Raw genomic sequence first — 18,447 nt, forward strand, 5'->3', positions numbered from 1 at the left:
GAAAGCAGGCAGCGAGTTCCAGAGAAAGCAGGCGGCGGGTCTTGCAGAGCGCCCGGCACCGGCATGATGACCCACTTGGTGGCTTGCTTGGGGCCAAGGGCCTCAGGCGCGGAGCTGCGGCCGCGGGAGGCGGGGTCTGCCCGGGGGGGGGGGGGGGGAGGTGGGGGAGGCACCGGGGATGGTGTCGGGGTCTCCCGGAAAGCTGGCGTGGGGGACAGGCTGGGCCCCTGTGACCGCCGTGTCTCTGCCCACGCAGACACGTTCGCCAGCAAGGTGGCGGCGCTGCAGGACCAGTGCGCGGACGCGTCCATCGGCAACGTGACGGGCTCCAACGCGGTGAACGTGTTCCTGGGCCTGGGCGTGGCCTGGTCGGTGGCCGCCGTGTACTGGGCGGTGCAGGGCCGCCCGTTCGAGGTGCGCACCGGCACGCTGGCCTTCTCCGTCACTCTCTTCACCGTCTTCGCCTTCGTGGGCATCGCCGTGCTGCTGTACCGGCGCCGGCCGCACATCGGCGGCGAGCTGGGCGGCCCGCGGGGCCCCAAGCTCGCCACCACGGCGCTCTTCCTGGGCCTCTGGTTCCTGTACATCCTCTTCGCCAGCCTTGAGGCTTACTGCCACATCCGGGGCTTCTAGGCCCCCCTCCCCCTCCCCAGAGACTCGGCTGCCCCTGCTTCGGACCCGCGTCTCCTTTTGTCCTCCAGAGAGATTCGGCCTCCTCTCTCCTGGGACTCAGCCTCCCTTCCTCCTGGGAATTAATATCCCTGCCCTCCGTCCCCACTAACATCCTCCTCCCTTCCCCTCGGGGGTCTCCCCGAGATACCCACAACTGCCGCCCAGCCCTGGTAGCCACTGTCCGCACCCCCCCCCCCCCCACCCAGGGGACATTGCCACCTCGAGGCCCCTCCCCAGAGAGCCGCCCCCTACCCCGCGACCTTCTAGAGAATCTATAACATCTGTCTCCCTCCACACCCAGCCTTGCCCTATCCCTTAAGGCCCCCTTCCTCTAGAGGACGCCCCCCCTCCCACCGCCACCACCGCCACCACCGCCAGGGACCTGTGCCCCAGAGCCTCAGAACCCAGCCCTCCCTGGGGGACCTTTGAAGGAGGCTGATCCATCCCAGGATGTCCCTGATCTCGGCCCTTCTCCCCAACCCTCAGGGAGCTCTGTTCAGCCCCCGAGGGTGGGGCGGAGGAACAGGTAGGTGCGTGCAAAAGGGGGCCACGCCTTCCCTGATGTCTCCACTCAGGCCCTTGGGAGGACACTAATTCTCGAGGCTTGGAGAAGGGAGGGGAGAAGTGTGGGGTTTCAGAGCTGGAGGAGGCGCATTTGAACCTGCAACTTCTCACATTCCAGCGCCCCCACTCGCCTCCACTACCTCCTAGAGCCCAGCCACACCTTGGAGGGGGGGGGGCCTGTGTGTATATATAGTGTGTTTGGGGGAGGGGGGACACGGGAGGGTGCATGTCTTGGGGAAAGGGGGTGACAGACTTTCCTTTTGCGAGGGCAGCAGACTCCCCCAGCCGTGAGAACTGGCTTTGGGGAGGAGGCCGGGAATCGAAGGGAGTCTAGCGATCTCCCCTGACAATCTAGAAGGCTCATTTTGCCCTCAGTGCCAGCCAATCCGGGCAGGACCCTCGAAGAGGAGACCGAGGGTCCCAGAGGACCAATGCTACAAGCCAGCAAATGCTGCCACATCTCTGCCTGATGGGGAGCAGGGGTGGGTGGGTGGGAGGGTGGGACTGGGGCCAGGGGGTCTGGGTGGGCATTTTTAACCTTGGAGGCCACCCATCTGTTGGTAGGCCATCTGCGTTTTCTTACCGTTGTTTCCTGCCCAAAGGACACACTTGGGGTGTGCGGAGTGCTGCCCACTTCTTGGGACCCTGAGGATCACCCTGCAACCCCCGTAACACCCTGCTTCCCACAGGTTTTTAGCGTCCCATCGTCCTGTTGTGCATCACCCCAACATCCCAGACCTGTTACCCACTCCCCTTTCTCTACTCCTAGCTCATCAGCACCGGTCGTTGTCTCTTCTCTGTGATTTCTGTACAAGTTGCCATAAAACTTTGAAATTCTGCCTGAAACAAAACAAAACAAAACAGCCTTCTCGCGAGGAGTTGGGATTCTAGAGGAGGGAGCTCATGAGGTCTCTGACTGAGATTTGGGCAACTGTGAAATAGACCAGGTACTCTGGGTCTTTCCATGCAGGACACCCACGGGCACCAGCCACTCCCAAAAGTTCACACCAGCTTCCCGTAGCCACGCCCCCATTCGCCACCCCGTTTGCCTAGCCACGCCCCCACGCCTCGCCCCGGGAGCTTTCCTAGCCACGCCCCCATTCCAGCAGCCACCAACTATTCCCTTTCACTGAGCATCTTGGGAACACAAAAGAGGAGGACCCAGATTTGCCTGATCAGAGGAGCTGGGGTTGATGGGAGTTTCCCGAATAAAGCAAGTAATTTTCTCAGAATCCTGATATAGGAGGAGGGGTGTGTGTGTGTGTCCAGGTGAAGGGCACAGCCTATGTAAAGGTGTGCCGGACTTGTGAGTTACCGGCTTTTTCAAACTCCTGCAAGAGGGTTGCACGAATGGGGTATGGGGTGCATGAGGGTGGGGAGTGGAGAGAGCCCAAGAGACCTTATCAGCCACTCTCAGGAGCTTCGAATGTATCCCAAAAGCAAAGGGGAGCTTTGGAAGGGATTTAAGGAGGGAGGGCAGGCAGTTGAGGCGGTCTGATTTACATTTTCCAACTTGCCTTCTGGCTGCCTGTGAGCCCCGAGGCTGCGAGATCAGGGAGGAGGCTGGGGCGGCCAAGGAAGGGTCCTGGAGTGGGGGGGGGGGGGGGGGGAGGGGTGGAGGTGAAAGGGGGTGGTGGCTCGAGAAAATGAATCAGGCTGGATGGGAGGGTTCGGGGAGAGCGCACAGGCAGGGCCCTGGCAGGAAAGAGAGAGTGCACCCAAACGGAATAGCCAGGGAGAGTTTAACGAAAGGGCTATTTTTGGGGATTAAGGGGGGGGGAGGGGAGGGGGCCAAGGTCAAGGAAAACAAGCTCGGGGAAGGTGCAGTACCCGGGGCCAGCAGTAGAGGGAGCAGTGCCACCACCCCAGCTTGAAGGCTGAAGTGTGAGCTGAAGCTACTGAGACTTGAAGGGGTGGCTAGAGCGGAGGCCCGGGGTACAGGGCAGGGACAGCCCACACCCGAGAGGGCGGGGGGAGTGGCTGGAGAGTGAGCACCCCAACCTGACCCTCCTCCCACCCACCAGTCTCCGGCTGGTGCCTTCCATTGGCTGAACTCCACCAGAAGCCAGAGGTCAACAGGTGGTGCATAGAGGTCAGCCTCTTGGGCCACGGAGGGGGCGGGAGAAGGGTGGAGAGTGGGTCCGGGAATTGGGGTGGGGGGGGTGGGGAGGGAGCCATGGTGGAGAATTTGCCACAGAGGCAGTGAGGTTTCTCCTGGGTTTGGGGAATGAAGGTGGGGATAAGTCTGGGGAACAGGTCTGGAGAACTCGCTGGGTACAGGTGAGTACATGCTGAGGGTGATGCCTAGGGGAATGTCCAGAGACGTCAGGGAAGGGGGGGGGGGCGTCCTGGAGCTCAGGGGAGGGGGGTGTGTGCTTGACAGGGGCTTGGGATTTGTGGGCAGTGAGGCATCACCAAGCCACGGAGGGGGTGGGGCACAAGGAACGCGGGAGACCCGCCTGGGGGATGGGGGGGGGAAGGACCCGCCAGAGAGGTAGGTGGGAAACCGGCGGACTGGCTCCACCTGAAGCCGAGGGGAGAGCGTTTCCAGAAAGAGGGCGTGGTTGACGGAGTGAAAGGTGGGAAAAGATGAGCAGTAGAAAGCGACCTTGGGATTTAGGACTGGACCGGAGCAGTTTGGTGGAGGGTGTGGGGCGGCAGGCGGGCTGATCTAGAGTGAGGAGGAGGGAGTGGAAGTCAGGGAAACTGAGGCAGAGCGTGTAGACCGCGCTTTGGACAACCTTGTAGAGAAAGAGGGGGTTGCTGGAGGAAGATCCGGGCGTGAGCGGACTTTCCCCTCCAAGGTGGGAAGGGGTGTGGAGCAGGAGGGCATTGAATGCAGGGGCATAAGAGCATCTCACGTTCCTGAGGCCCACAGCAACGATGCCAGGCACTGTGTCGGGTCCTCCTGCGGATCGTCCCCCTTTCTACCAGCGCAGGAAACAGGCTCGGAGAGGGGAAGCAACTTGCCCGAAGTGTCATGTCTAGAAAGGGCAGGGACGGAGGTGGCCGAGGCCCAGAGCGCCACAGGGGACCAGGACACCTATCTTACCCGGCAAGGAAATGGGCGAGCCTGGCGGCAGGAAGCTAAGATCTCAGCTTCAAAGAGCGGCACATCCAGGGCTTGGGACGTGGGTGTGACGAGGGACGTGATGATGCTGCGAGTCCCACGGGAGTCAGCTCGCGAGGGAGCTACGTGAACTGTCGCGGAAGCCGGCAAGAGCGCAAAGATTTCCTCTCTCTCGGTGCCTCAGCTCCCGCATCTGGAAAATGGGGATAATAATAACAATGGGGCTGGTGGCACAGGGTGGTATTAACTTATCTATATTTTTTAGAATAATACCCAGCACATAGTAAGAACTCAGTAGATGGAAACGTTATACTTTCTGGATATTTCCAGCTTGCTCACTTTCTTAGTTCATATTCTTTCCCCTCACCTCCGGCCTCCTTTCTCCTCCCCACCCCACCCCCAACTCGCGGACCACAATCCCCATCCCAGAAAAGCCTCAGGACAGAGCGACGCAGACTCCCTGCAAACCGGCTGTGCCCTCTGAGTCTCCGTTGCGAAAACCCAAACGCAGGGGAGACGAATGGGGGGATATCCGCTCCTCTCCCTCTAGCCCCCCAATTCTCTAATTCACTTCACCCAGCACCTGCCCGCTCTGCGCCTGGTGCTCTGCTGGGGCCACTGCAGGGACCAGAAATGTCCCTGGACCCTGCTCTCGGTCGGCTCACAGAGCAGTGGGTGACACAGGCCGAGCAGGGTGGAAAAGGTGGCGGTCAGGTCGGGGACCCGTGAGTGGAAGGGCTTTGGAGCAGGACACAGACGGCACCGATCTGGGGGGGGCTGACGGCGTGCAGGGTGTAGGGAAATGGCCGAGGGGTGGCGCAGGACTCTGGGGCTAGCCGAGGCGAAAGCCTGAGGGGCAAGGCGGGGGGTGGGGGGGTGAGGAGGGGGTTGAGTGACTTCCAGAAGCCGGAGAGGAGGGCCATCTGGAGAGGGATGCCCCCCCCCCCCCCGGAGCTGTGGCTCCGGTGCGACCGACCCACACCCGTGGGGCGGGGCGGAGCCGGTGGGAGCTGCTGCTGGGGGGGGGGGTGAAACCCTGACCTTGCTCCAGCCCCTCCACTGGCTGGGCTCTACAGGAGTCATAGGACAGAGAAGCCTTGGACGCGTTCCATTAAGCCACGCTGGGGTAGACTGAGTAATGCCCCCCAACGCACACTCACACGCACGCACACGTCCGCACGCTACTCCTGAGACCGCGTGGACGCTATGTTCCCTTACACCGCAAGAGGGACTTTACAGATGTGATTAACCGCGACATCTTACGGAGCGGATCTCGCCCTTGACGATGTGCGTGGGCTCTCAGTGCAACCGCAAGGGTCCTCCGAAGAGGGGGGGGTGGGGGTGGGGGGGCGGTGATCACCGTAGGACATGGGACAAGGGAAGCGGAGGTTGGAGTCACCGGGCAGTGCCACCAGCCGAGGGACCCCGGGCGCCCCTGGCCTCTCCCCTCGAGCCTCCGGAATGAGCTGCGGTCGCCTTGACTTGAGACCTCTGGCCTCCAGGATTGTAAGAGAATAAATGCGTGTCGTTTGAAGCCCCTGGGCTGGTGGTAATGCGTTAACAGCCGCAAGGGGAACCTAACACAGAGACCCGCCGAAGCCTTCTGCTGCCACCTCCCATCTCTCCGGACCTCAGGCACATGAGCATGTGGTGGAAATTTCTTTTCTTTTTATGTTGGTTTAGTTTTGAGAGAGACAGAGCGTGAGCGGGGGAGGGGCAGAGAGAGAGAGGGAGACACAGAACCCGAAGCAGGTTCCGGGCTCCGAGCTGTCGGCACGGAGCCCGACGCGGGGCTCGAACCCAGGAACCGCGAGATCACGCAGGACCTCGGCCCAAGTCGGCTACTAAACACACTCACTACGTTTTGGCGGTGTTTCCAGGCTCGAGAGTTTGCATCCTCTAGAAAGAAGCCTCGGAACCCACTTTCCCAGCCTCCTTTACATCCAGGGCACAGACATGTGAGTTGGATTCCCCAAACTGACTCACCAGCAAGAGTCCTGAATTCCAGAGGAGCACCTTGCAAAGGGGGCTCCTTATGGGTTCCACGTAGCCGGTGAGGACAGTGTGACACAGGCACCCTGTGACTTTGGGAGGGCTCACCGGCTGTAAGGAGCACAGACACAGAGGCGACATCAGCACTGCGGGGCAGGGGGAGGGGCAGGCGCAGTTACGGCGCGGTCCCAGGAGCAGGTGCAAAGGCGGGGGGGCGGGGGGTGCATCTAAGACGGAGGTTTTCAGGGGTTATGGAAGCAGCTTCCTTGTCAGGTCACTTCTGGGCGTGGTTTGGGGCTCTCTTTCTGGAAACAGCCTCATGCCTGGTTCTTCAGGCCACTCCATGCTCCCGTGAGCCACTCGTATCCTCCCCCCCCCCCCATAAATTCCATATGGTAAATTGTATTAGCATCAGTAAATTTGATTTGCTTTCCCGGTGGGAAAATTGTACCTTCCTGCCCCTTTGAATTCAGTAGTGGCCAAGTGACTTGCCTCAGCTAAAGAAAGAGGGCAGAGGTGATGTGTGACCCTCCTGGGTAGAAGCTTTTAAAGCCAGTGCATGAGGGGCGCCTGGGTGGCGCAGTCGGTTAAGCGTCCGGCTTCAGCCAGGTCACGATCTCGCGGTCCGTGAGTTCGAGCCCCGCGTCGGGCTCTGGGCTGATGGCTCGGAGCCTGGAGCCTGTTTCCGATTCTGTGTCTCCCTCTCTCTCTCTGCCCCTCCCCCGTTCATGCTCTGTCTCTCTCTGTCCCAAAAATAAATAAATGTTAAAGCCAGTGCATGCTCAGCCATGGTGACGGCGTAACGTAGACACTAACAGCCCAGGGTCCTAGAGTGAGGGTGTCGTGCAGCCAGCTTGCCGTGGGCTTGTAGCTTGATCGGGAAATAAATCTGGGGCACCTGGCTGGCTCAGTCAGCAGAGCATGCATGCGACTCTTGATCTCGGGGTCGTGAGTTTGAGCCCCACGTTGGACAGAGAGATTACTAAGAAAGAGAAGGGGGAGCGCCTGGGTGGCTCAGTCGGTTGAGCAGCTGACTCTTGATTTCAGCTCAGGTCATGATCCCAGAGTCATGGGATTGAGCCCTGAGTTGGGCTCTGCACTGAGTGTGGAGCCTGCTTAAGATTCTCTCTCTCTCCCCCCCTCCCTCTGCCCCTCTTCCCTGCTCAAACGTGCTCTCTCTCTCTCAAAAAGAAAAGAAAGAAAGAAAGAAAGAAAAGAAAAAAGGAAGGAGAGAAAGAAAGAAGTGAAAAAAAAAGAGAGAGAAAGGAAGGAAGGAAAGAAAGAAAGAGAAAATGAAAGAAAGAAAAGAATGAGAGGAAAAAGGAAGGAAGGAAAGGAAGGAAGGAAGAAAGAAAAGAGAACGAAAGAAGGAAAGAAAAGAGAAAAAAAGGGAAGGAAAGAAAGAAAGGAGTGAAAAGAAAAGACAGAAAAAGGAAGGAAGGAAGGAAGGAAGGAAGGAAGGAAAGAAAGAAAGTGAAAAGAAAGGAAAGAGAAAAGGGAAGGAAAGAAAGAGACAAAAAGAAAGGAAAGAAAGAAAAAGGAAGGAAAGAAAGAAAGAAAGTGAAAAGAAAGGAAAGAGAAAAGGGAAGGAAAGAAAGAGACAAAAAGAAAGGAAAGAAAGAAAAAGGAAGGAAAGAAAGAAAGAAAGTGAAAAGAAAGGAAAGAGAAAAGGGAAGGAAAGAAAGAGACAAAAAGAAAGGAAAGAAAGAAAAGAAAGAAAAAGGAAGGAAAGAAAGAAAGAAAGTGAAAAGAAAGGAAAGAGAAAAGGGAAGGAAAGAAAGAGACAAAAAGAAAGGAAAGAAAGAAAAAGGAAGGAAAGAAAGAAAGAAAGTGAAAAGAAAGGAAAGAGAAAAGGGAAGGAAAGAAAGAGACAAAAAGAAAGGAAAGAAAGAAAAGAAAGAAAAAGGAAGGAAAGAAAGAAAGAAAGAAAGTGAAAAGAAAGGAAAGAGAAAAGGGAAGGAAAGAAAGAGACAAAAAGAAAGGAAAGAAAGAAAAGAAAGAAAAAGGAAGGAAGGAAAGAAAGAAAGTGAAAAGAAAGGAAAGAGAAAAAGGAAGGAAAGAAAGAGACAAAAAGAAAGGAAAGAAAGAAAAGAAAGAAAAAGGAAGGAAGGAAAGAAAGAAAGTGAAAAGAAAGGAAAGAGAAAAGGGAAGGAAAGAAAGAGACAAAAAGAAAGGAAAGAAAGAAAAGAAAGAAAAAGGAAGGAAGGAAAGAAAGAAAGTGAAAAGAAAGGAAAGAGAAAAAGGAAGGAAAGAAAGAGACAAAAAGAAAGGAAAGAAAGAAAAGAAAGAAAAAGGAAGGAAGGAAAGAAAGAAAGAAAGTGAAAAGAAAGGAAAGAGAAAAGGGAAGGAAAGAAAGAGACAAAAAGAAAGGAAAGAAAGAAAAGAAAGAAAAAGGAAGGAAGGAAAGAAAGAAAGAAAGTGAAAAGAAAGGAAAGAGAAAAAGGAAGGAAAGAAAGAGACAAAAAGAAAGGAAAGAAAGAAAAGAAAGAAAAAGGAAGGAAAGAAAGAAAGAAAAAAAGGAGAGAAAGAAAAAAAGAGTGAAAAGAAAAGGGAGAGAAAGGAAGGAAAGAAAGAAAGAGAAAAGAATGAGAGGAAAAAGGAAGGAAGGAAAGAAAGAAAGGAAGGAAGGAAGAAAGAAAAGAGAACGAAAGAAGGGAAAAAAGGAGAAAAAAAGGAAGGAAAGAAAGAAAAGAGTGAAAAGAAAAGAAAGAGAAAGGAAGGAAGGAAAGAAAAAGTGAAAAGAAAGGAAAGAGAAAAAGGAAGGAAAGGAAGGAAAGAAAGAGACAGAAAGAAAGGAAAGAGAAAAAGAAAAAGGAAGGAAGAAGGAAAGGAAGGAAGGAAGAAAGAAAGAAAGAAAGAAAGAAAGAAAGAAAGAAATGTTTATTTCCGTTGGCTGAGAGATTTGGGGATGTTTGTTACGGCAGCATCACACGGTCTAAGCTGACGTGTACACTCGGCTTCTGTGGAACCAGTCACCCTCAGCCGTGTGCACCCAAGACCACAGACAGGTGCTCAGGGAACAGACTACATGAGGATTCTCAAGCCGGAGTCTGCAGGTACTGAGACCAGCGGACAGGGTTCGGGAACTCTCTGCGCTTGCCTACAAACGGCACATGCGGGACCGTTTTCCCGGGACGGGGCTTGTAACGTTCGCCGGACTTTCGGATTGGTTAAGGGCTCGAGAGACTCAAAGATGTTGGTCCTGGAGTCAGACGACATGGGTTCACATCCCGGCTCTCCCACTCGCAAGCTGGGCCACCTCGAGCGAGTTACTTAACCTCTCTGGGCTTGTCTCTTTGCAAAACAGAGCTGCTAATTGCCTAGAGAAGGAAGTACGTGTGACTAGTGCCCGCAGGATGGCCCTCAGCCCCTTGGCTCAGGATGGCTCACCTCCGTGACATCATTCCAACCGGAAGGACGGAGTCGTCATGCTTAAAATCTCAGGGGATGTTTCGGGAAAAAGTGGGAGAGCGGATGTCGAGGCACCGTGAGCAACGTCTAAGGCAGAAACCTTGGAGGAAGCCTGCCGAGCGGCTGCCGGGAAACTCTGACCGATCAGAATGGTGGTGGGGGATGAAACCGACCCCGAAATTAACGCCCGAGGGTCCTGGACCCGTGACACCCGCTGTTCTGAGATCGAGGCCCCCGGCAGGACCCGAACTCGACACCCACTCGTCCTCGCCCTCATCTTTCCAAACGGCCCCCCCCCACCCGAGTGCTTGGCCTGTTTCTCCCGAACGTTCTAGCCTGTTTCCCCCCAAAAGACCTTCCGCCTAAGACCCCGCCCCAACTGCCCCGTGTCCTACTCCTCACCCGCGGTTCCCTGAGCCTCCGAGCCCCCTGCCCTGCTCGACTCCCAAAACTTACTGGCTTGAAGCAACGGGTGAGTTCTCGTGGGCTCTGTGGCTTGACCTGGGTGGTCTTGGCTCGGGGTCTGTCCCCGGACGGCGGCCGGGTGTCAGCTGGGGTCCCAGTTATCTGCAGGCCCCGCGGGGCTGGCGTCTGAGGTAACCGACGCATGTGGCTCAAAGCCTCGCCGGGCCTGGGGCCGGGAGCCCATGACTTTCTTGACGATTCCTTGGCCTCGTGTCCCTGCGCTGCTGTCTCTCCCCGTCTCTCTGTCTCCAAAGGTCTCCGTCTCTCTTCCAGCGGCCCCCCTCCTCCCCGGGGTGGCCCAGAGCGACCTCTCTCCGGCGTGGCGGCGGCCAGGTTGCAAGGGAGCCACTGTAGAAGCCACCACAGTGGCTCGCGTCACTTTCGACTACATTCTGTCGGTCAAGGCCGGTCACAAGATTGCCGAGGGGGAACACAAGCGGATGCCGCCTCTTGATCCGTGGGGCGTGGGCATAAAGAGAGTCGAGGGATGGTTGGTGGCCATTCGTGGTAGGCTGAATACCGCCCCCCAAAGAGAGCCGCGTCCCGACTCCGTGAATGTCACCTTAGAGGACAGAGAAGGATTTTGCCGGTGTGACCCAGTAAAAGGTCTGGGAGGCGGGGAGGGCGCCCGGAGGGGCTCAGCCGGTTAAGCATCTGACTTGGGCTCAGGTCATGATCTTGCGGGCTCGCGAGGTCGAGCCCCGCGTCGGGCTCCACGCTGACGCTGCAGAGCCTGCTTGGGGTTCTCTGTCTCCCCGTCTCTCTGTCCCTCCCCTGCTTGCACTCTCCCAAAAATAGATAAACCAACCAACGAACAAATAAGGGGTCTTGAGACGGGGAGATCACCCTGGATGATCCAAATGAACCCTAAATGCAGTCCCGGCCTCCTTGTAAGAGACAAGCAGAGGGAGCTTAGACGACACAGGGAGGAGGTGGGCAAGCGGAGACGGGGGTGGGGGGGGGGGGTGCGGAGAGATTTGCGGACGCTGGCCTTCAAGATCCGGGTGATGGGGCCACAAGCCAAAGAACCCCGGAAGCCTCCAGAAGCCGGAAGAGGCAAGGAACGGATTCTCCCCTCGAGCCTCCGGCGGGGACGCGGTCCCGCCGCCCCCTTGGTTTTGGCTCAGAGACCGATCTGGGAATTCCTCGGCTTCCAGAACTGTGAGAGGACAAAGCCGTGCTGGTGTAAGCCCCCAGGGGGTGCTAATTGGTGACAGCCACTCCAGGAAACTGACGGGCCATCTTTCCAGCCAATTCACCGGCGCCCCTTGTCCCTTATGGTCTGTGTATCTCTACACCTCGAACGCATGGCTTTTGGATTGCGATAAAAACGCACTAACATTTTACCGTCTGAACCATTTGCAAGCGCACAATTCAGCGACACTTGGTGCATTCACCACTACCTGCTTCCAGAACTTTTCCGTCACCCCAAAAGGACACCCCATACCCATTTATCAGTCACTCCCCATTTTCCCCTTCCCCCAGCCCTGGCAACCGCTAATCAACTCTCTCTCTTTTTTAAATGTTTATTTATTTTTGAGAGAGAGAGAGAGAGAGAAAACGCGCGCGCGTGCGCGCCAGCGGGTGGGGGAGGGGCAGAGAGAGGGGGACGGAGGATCCAAAGCCGGCTCTGCGCTTGATGTGGGGCTCGAACTCGTGAACCGCAAGATCGCGGCCTGAGCCGAAGTCGGACGCTCAACCGACCGAGCCACCCAGGCGCCGTCAACTCGAGTCCACTTCCTGTCTCTATGGATTTGGCTCTTCCGGAGATTTCGTATAAACGGCACGGGGTTTTCGGGGTCCATCCACGTGGTAGCAGGTGCCAGTAGAACTTCATTCGTTTTTATGGGTAAATACTCTTCCGTGGCACGAACACACGGCATGGTGGTTATCCGCTCATCAGCTGATGGCTGCCACGTCTTGAACTCTTTTTTTGTGGTTTGTTTCTCGGCCATGGCTCCCATGCTCGCAGCGCTGGAGGCTGGGGAGGTCTCCTCGCGGGGGTCCTCCCGAGAAATGGGACCAACAGGTTCCAAACGGAACCATCTATGTGTAGACACAGAGATAGGCTTGTTGTTTTTGGTTTTTTGTTTTTTTTTTAACATTTATTTATTTTTGGGACAGAGAGAGACAGAGCATGAACCGGGGAGGGGCAGAGAGAGAGGGAGACACAGAATCGGAAACAGGCTCCAGGCTCTGAGCCATCAGCCCAGAGCCTGACGCGGGGCTCGAACTCACGGACCGCGAGATCGTGACCTGGCTGAAGTCGGACGCCCAACCGACTGCGCCACCCAGGCGCCCCAAGATAGGCTTGTTTTAAAGATTTCCTTTTTAAGGAATCTCTACACCCAGCGTGGGGCTCGAACTCACAACCCCCGGGGAAGCAAGAGTCGCACACTGCACCAGCCCGAGGCAGCCAGGCGCCCTGATAGGTTTATTTGAAAGAATTGGCGGGGTTGTGGGGGGGTGGGGGGTGGGGATGGGCTCACTGGGGGAGGGGCATGAAGGAACCTACTTCCGAAATCACTGTTGCTCTATATGCTAACGAACTTGGATGTAAATTTAAAAAATATATAAAATAAAACAAGTTAAAGTCACATGTATATATGTGAACTGAAAAAATAAAAATAAATAAATAAATTAATTAATTAAATGAAAAGTAAAAAAAAAATTTTTTTAAATAAACATAAAAAAGAAAAGAATTGGCCCGTGTGATTGGGAGGGGTGGCAAGTCCAAAGTCTGCAGGGCAGGGCAGCAGGCTGGAGACCCAGGGAAGCAGTGAACACTGCACCTCAAGCTGGAGGGCAGTCTGGAAGCAGATTTCCCACCTCCTCCGGGGGGGGACTTCGGTCTTTCTCTCGTAAGGCCTTCAACTGATGGGGCGAGGCCCACCCACATTACGGCGGAGACTCTGCTTTACTTGAAGTCAACTGACTTAAATGCTAATCTCATCGGAAAAACACCTTCGCAGCCGGTGTTTGGACCAAACAGCTCAGGCACCACAGCCTGGCCAAGTGGGCAGATATAATTCACAGGGGATCTCTCTCTTCCCCTCGCCCACCCTCTGGGCCCACCCCCCCACGTCCCTGCCTGGCCGCTGTCTGAGGCTGGGCTCCACAGAAGCCGGCCCAAGTCAAGGAGGAGAGGCGAGGGGCTCATCCGGGAGGTGATTCCAGGAGACGCTGGAGGGAAGGAAATCGTGAAGGGTGGGTTGATGGGCACGTCTCCCCCTGCGGGCACACAGGGTCTTAATCCTGCTGGGACCACTCAGGGAGGGTGTGGAATGCTCTCTGGGGTGCCCAGCCTCAGGGTGAGGAAAGTGGGGGTGTTTATCTCCTAACTCTGGGCGTCTTCCAGGACTTGGCCCCCGGCACCTCTTGCCTTGGCCAGAGACCGCACTCATTGCGGGCTGCAGGTGGCAGCGTGGGGACGGCTGCTGGGTCACAGCACAGCCCACGGGGCCTTCCGCCTTCCCTCGTCCAGTGGGGAAATGCAAAGGGAACGGAAAAGAGGAGGGGGCCACGGACAAAGCGGAGACAAAGACGGAAGGCGACAGGAAAGTGGGCTGGGAGAGGGGGGATCCCAGAGACTTTGAAATGCAGCGCTGAGGGAGGTGGTGGGGGGGGCAGGTCGGGGTAAGGGAGCCACAGAGACAGAGACGGGGGAGAGACTGAGAGGGAGAGTAAGGATGAGAGACAGAGAGAGATGGAGACAGGGAGACAGAGAGATCGTCCGGACAAAGAGAGAGAAAGGAGAAGCTGGAGAGAGAGAGACACCCGAGACGGCCAAACGGACAGACAGACAGACACACACACACACACACACACACTCAAGACAGGGAGGCGTGTGGTGAAAGAGAGGGAGCCGGGGGACCAGAGGGAGAGGAGGAGGGAGGGGTGGAGGGGGAGGAGAAGGGCCGGGACGAGACCCAGAAAGCGGACACTTAGACAGGGAGAGAAGCTGGCAGAGAAAAGCCGATTGGAAGGAAAAGGAGGGAAGGGGAAGGGACGGAAAGACAGGAGTGGGGGGGGGGGGGCGGGAGTCGTGGCCAGCGCCCCTCCCCCGCCCGGGTCAGCCATGGCTAATGGTATGATTGCTTGGTGGGGCGGCAGGCGTCAGTGACAAATGAGCCGCCCGAGTCGCCAGCTCCAGTGATGGATGGGCCCGGGAGGCGGGCGGAGGGGTGGGCGCGGGGAGGGGGGCCTGCAGCCAAGATAAATGTTTCCCTCTCCCGGAGCCACGCAGGGGAGGCGCTGGGGATTCGGGCGATGCATCCGTGAAGGGCCCGGGAGGGGGGGGGGCGGGGGTGAGGGAGACACAGAGGAAGGCAGAAACCCAGGGCCGCGGGGGCCGGGGGGGGGGGGGCGCAGGAGGACAGGAAAAGAGAGAGGTGAGGACACAAAGGCCGAGAGACAGCCGTCCCCAGAGACAGAGAGAGAGAGGGCACAGGGGGAGACAGAGAGACCATCCAGAGACAGGGAGCCGCAGAGACGAAAAGATGGAGGGAGAGACATCTGACCCACACCCAAGACAGAAGCGGAGACCCAGAGAACCTTCTTGTAGGATCTCTTCAACCCCGCCCCTGAGCAAAGACACAGATCCTTGCAGAGGGCCCAAGAGCGAGGAAGGAGGGAGAGAGCGGGAGAGACCGACGCTGAGCTGTTGCCGGAGGGGAAACTGAGGCAGAGAGCTTGTAGGACCACAACAGAAGACAGAGGGGCCCCTCCCTCGATTCGGAGCTGACCGTGGGGATGGCTGGGGGGCCCCTGGGGATCCCAGCCGCCTGTGGGCAAAGCCCCCAGAGAGGACCGAGCCGAGGGGGAGGGTCCTCCCAGGGCTCGGGGCTCACGTGGGGGGTCCGTGCCCACCCTGAGACGCACGCACCCAGACCTGCACGCTCCCTGGGGGTCCAGATGTCTCCCTCGGAGGTGCAGCCCCACGGGGCCTGAGGTCAGAGGGCGATGGGACTGGAGTGTGTGTGTGTGTGTGTGAGAGAGACAGACAGACAGACAGGCCGGGGGCAGGGCAGTGAGATGACGGCAGACACTCCTCTCTCCTCCCTGCCAACATCTCCCCCCTCTCTTTAATTAAAAAGATTTTTGCCCAAGAGTCAAAGACCCTCTTCCTCGTTTGTGGGACTGGAGCGTCCCCTGAGCTCAGAGCAATGGAAAAAATGGCTCTTGTCTCTGTCCCCGCCTGGGACCCCCACCCCTGTCTGTAGCTCAGTCCAGGCACGCCCCCCCACTCCCTCCTGTCTTTTTTCCGGGGCTGTTTCGGCCTGTCTCCAAGTCACACCCCCTCACTGGCCTCACAGGGACACCCCGCCCCAGTTAGGACGCACTCCCCACTGGGGCTGTCACGTCAGGTCACTCTTTTTGTTTTCAGGATCAGCCTGGGGAGGAGACCTCGGCCTCCCCGCCTCCCCAGGAGCAAGGCGAGGCTGGGAGCCCAGACCCCTGCCTGGCTCCCCGACCCCTCGAACCTCAGCTGAAGGCAGGGGAGGGAGGGGGACAGACAGAAGAGCTTTGCATCTTTAATTAAAAAGTGATTTAAATTAATTTTCTGCTCCAAAACCCCTATCTGGGGGGCGGGGTGTGTGGCAGCGATTAAAAGCCTTTGGGCCCCCTTCGCTTCCGCCTCCCTTAAAGGGCCAGCGTCACCCGAGGGAAAGTTGCGAGGGGCAGCTTCAAGGGCAGTGAGCACCCCCTGGCACAGGGGACCCCAGGTTCAGCCAAGGCCCCCGGGGGGGGGGGCAGCTCTCCCTGGTTTAACCATTTCGCTTGCATCCTTTCCCCCCCAGCCCGTTGCCCACCCAGCAGATGGGGAGACTGAGGCTTCGAGAGAGAAGGGTCGGAGGTGGCTCTGGACCCCAGGTTTTCTGGAGGAGACCCAGAGGTGGCCAGGCGGGAGGGCCGTGGCGTGCCCGAGAGGGGTCCAAGGACAAGTCAGGGACCCAGAGACAGACAGGGTCAGAGATCCTGTGTAGGACAGAGAGAGTGGGGGCTCCGGAGAGAGTGACTGGAAGGTTCTGGGTTGCAGCTGGGCCCTGGGGCAGTGGGGGGAGAGGAGGGGACCTTCCCAGGGGCGAGGGGGCCAGGGCCATGGTCCTCACCCTCCTCAAAGCCCTCGGGCTGGGAAGTTCTGCCCCGATTTCTCCTGCTGTAGCTCCAGCTGTCTCGCCCCTGCCTGCGGCCTGGGTGGTTTGGTTTCATTTCCACCAGCCCGGAGGACGGAGAAGCGGACTGCGGCAGAGCAGAGCTGTTTATGAGGGTCATAAAAATATCCTTAGTGAGCCCAGCGGGGGTGCTGCCTCCAACCCTCTCCCAGGGCCCCCCCCCCTCCCTGGATCTCTGTCCCCTGCCCCCAAGTTTCTGCCCCCTTCTGCCTGGATCTCATGTCATCTCCGTTTCTCCCTCGTGCTGTCTCTCGGGAGTGACGGTTGGTAACTTTTGGGGGTCTAGTATCCCCCTTTGTGACAACAGGAGGAAAACAACGGGGCCGTTTCCCTGGGAAAGGAGCACACAGGCCCCGAGCCCACCGTTGACAGTTTCAGGGAGTTCACGGGCCTCCTGACACCCATTCGTTCATCCCCCGGGGACTCTGAGGACACCAAGCCAGCGAGATAATGAATCCCAGGTGTCTCTCTCCTGCCCTCCCTGGCCTCCTCACTTCCTCCGCCACACCAGGCACATTCCTGCCCCAGGCCCTTTGCACCTGCTGTTCCTCTGCTTGGGGTGATCTTCCCTCCGAGGTGCACACGCCTCCCTCCGTCACCTTCTTCAGGTCTCTGCCCAGATGTCACCCCCTCTGAGGCCCTCCCCGTCCAGCTTACACCATCTCCTCTGTCCTGCTTTCTTTCAGAACACTTGTCACCTCCGGGCATTATTCTACACTTAACGCATCTACTTACTGGTCTGTTCTCTCTCTCCCTCGCCATCGCCGATAGAACGGGAGCTCCAGGAAGCCAGGAAGTTTGTATTTTCCCCCTGTTATGTCTCCAGAACACCACCCAGCACCCAGTCGGGGCTCGGTATTAATTTCGGTCGCAGAAACCTGCTATATCTCATTAGGACACTAGTTGCAAAGGCTGTGGGGTCCCAGATGCTCCAGGAATCCGATAAAAACTGCGGGCCTGCTCTCCGAGATAGCACATGATTCACCCTTAACCCTGGAGAATCCACAAACTGAGAGCGGGGTGGGGGTGGGGGTGGGGCGGCTGTCCTGTAAAAGGCAGGGGTCGAAAATGGGCGGGGGGGGGGGGGGGACAGAGGGATACCCTCAGGCCTGCGCACACCCGGCGCCTGGGCTGACCCTCTGATGGTCCAAGGCCCAGCCTCGGTGTGTACGAAGTCCCGTGGACGCACAACCCCGAGACTCACCATATTCAGAGACAGAAACAGCACTTGGAAATCTTAAACACACCCGCATCCCCAGGCATGGGCCCACAACCAGACACACAGACACAGCCGGGGACACACGCAAGCGCGCGCGCGCACACACACACACACACGCAGATGGCCTCACACCCGGGCACATGAGCATCCCTGTCTCCCAGGGGAGGGAAGTTAGGGGGCCCAGAGCAAGAAGGGAAACTAAAATATGGGGTCCTCTCCTGGGTCTGATCTGTCTGCTAGAGAGACAGAGAGAGAGAGAGAGAGGCAGGCAGACGGACAGAGACAAAGAGAGGGAGAGACAAAGAGACAGAGAGACAAAGAGGGAAGGACATGGGGAGAAAGCGAGAGCGGCGGGCGGACGCGGGGGAGCGCGGCGCCGGGGCCCCCCCCCCCCACCCCGGGCCGGAGCAGGGAAGGGCGGGGAGCGCAGGGAACCGGCCGACGGACAGAGACCTGTGGCGGCCGCCGGGCGGGAGGCGGAGGAGGCCCCGGCAGGGGTGGGGGGGGGCGGGGAGAGGGCGCCGCGGAGTGGGGCGGGCCGGGGGTGGGGGCCGGGGGACCGGCGACCCGGGGAGACCCCGACACAAAGGCGGCCTCGGGAGCGGCGGCGGCGGCGCGGGGGGAGGGGCCCGGCCGCCCCCGCCCGCCCCGCCCGCCCCGCCCGCGGCCCAGCCACCGGCGGACAGCGGGTTAAGCATCTCGATGTGGAACTTCCGGATGTGACCGCAGAGAGAGGGAGAGACCGGGAGAGACCGGGAGACGGGGAGAGAGACCGAGCGGCCCCGCCGCCAGCATCACCCTCCCCTCCCCCGGCCCGCCGTCCCCTCCCCCGCCCGGGGCCCCCTCCCCGCCCCACCCCCGCGCGCCCCCCACCCCCG

General features: G+C 58.1%; 1 protein-coding gene and 1 long non-coding RNA gene across 3 annotated transcripts in view; one reads left to right on the forward strand and one right to left on the reverse strand.

Moving 5' to 3' along the window:
- SLC8A2 (solute carrier family 8 member A2) overlaps nt 1-2,474 on the forward strand; it is a 29,716-nt gene extending 27,242 nt beyond the window's left edge. Inside the window, exon 10 of one of the 2 annotated variants that reach the window (XM_045441893.1) lies at nt 257-2,474. In XM_045441893.1, the coding sequence (XP_045297849.1) occupies nt 257-633 (377 nt within the window). In that variant the 3' untranslated portion in view covers nt 634-2,474. The remainder of the gene's footprint in view (nt 1-256) is intronic. The other variant, XM_045441894.1, reaches the window with a different exon arrangement.
- LOC123578756 lies at nt 1,958-10,882 on the reverse strand. The gene is made up of 3 exons (XR_006702500.1): nt 10,166-10,882; nt 4,289-4,499; nt 1,958-2,076 (listed from the first exon to the last, which is right to left on the reverse strand). It is a non-coding gene; the product is annotated as an uncharacterized LOC123578756 (long non-coding RNA).
- Between the last annotated feature and the right edge of the window lie 7,565 nt (nt 10,883-18,447).

The sequence above is a fragment of the Leopardus geoffroyi genome, chromosome E2, assembly GCF_018350155.1.
Source record: "Leopardus geoffroyi isolate Oge1 chromosome E2, O.geoffroyi_Oge1_pat1.0, whole genome shotgun sequence".
Taxonomy (NCBI): domain Eukaryota; kingdom Metazoa; phylum Chordata; class Mammalia; order Carnivora; family Felidae; genus Leopardus; species Leopardus geoffroyi.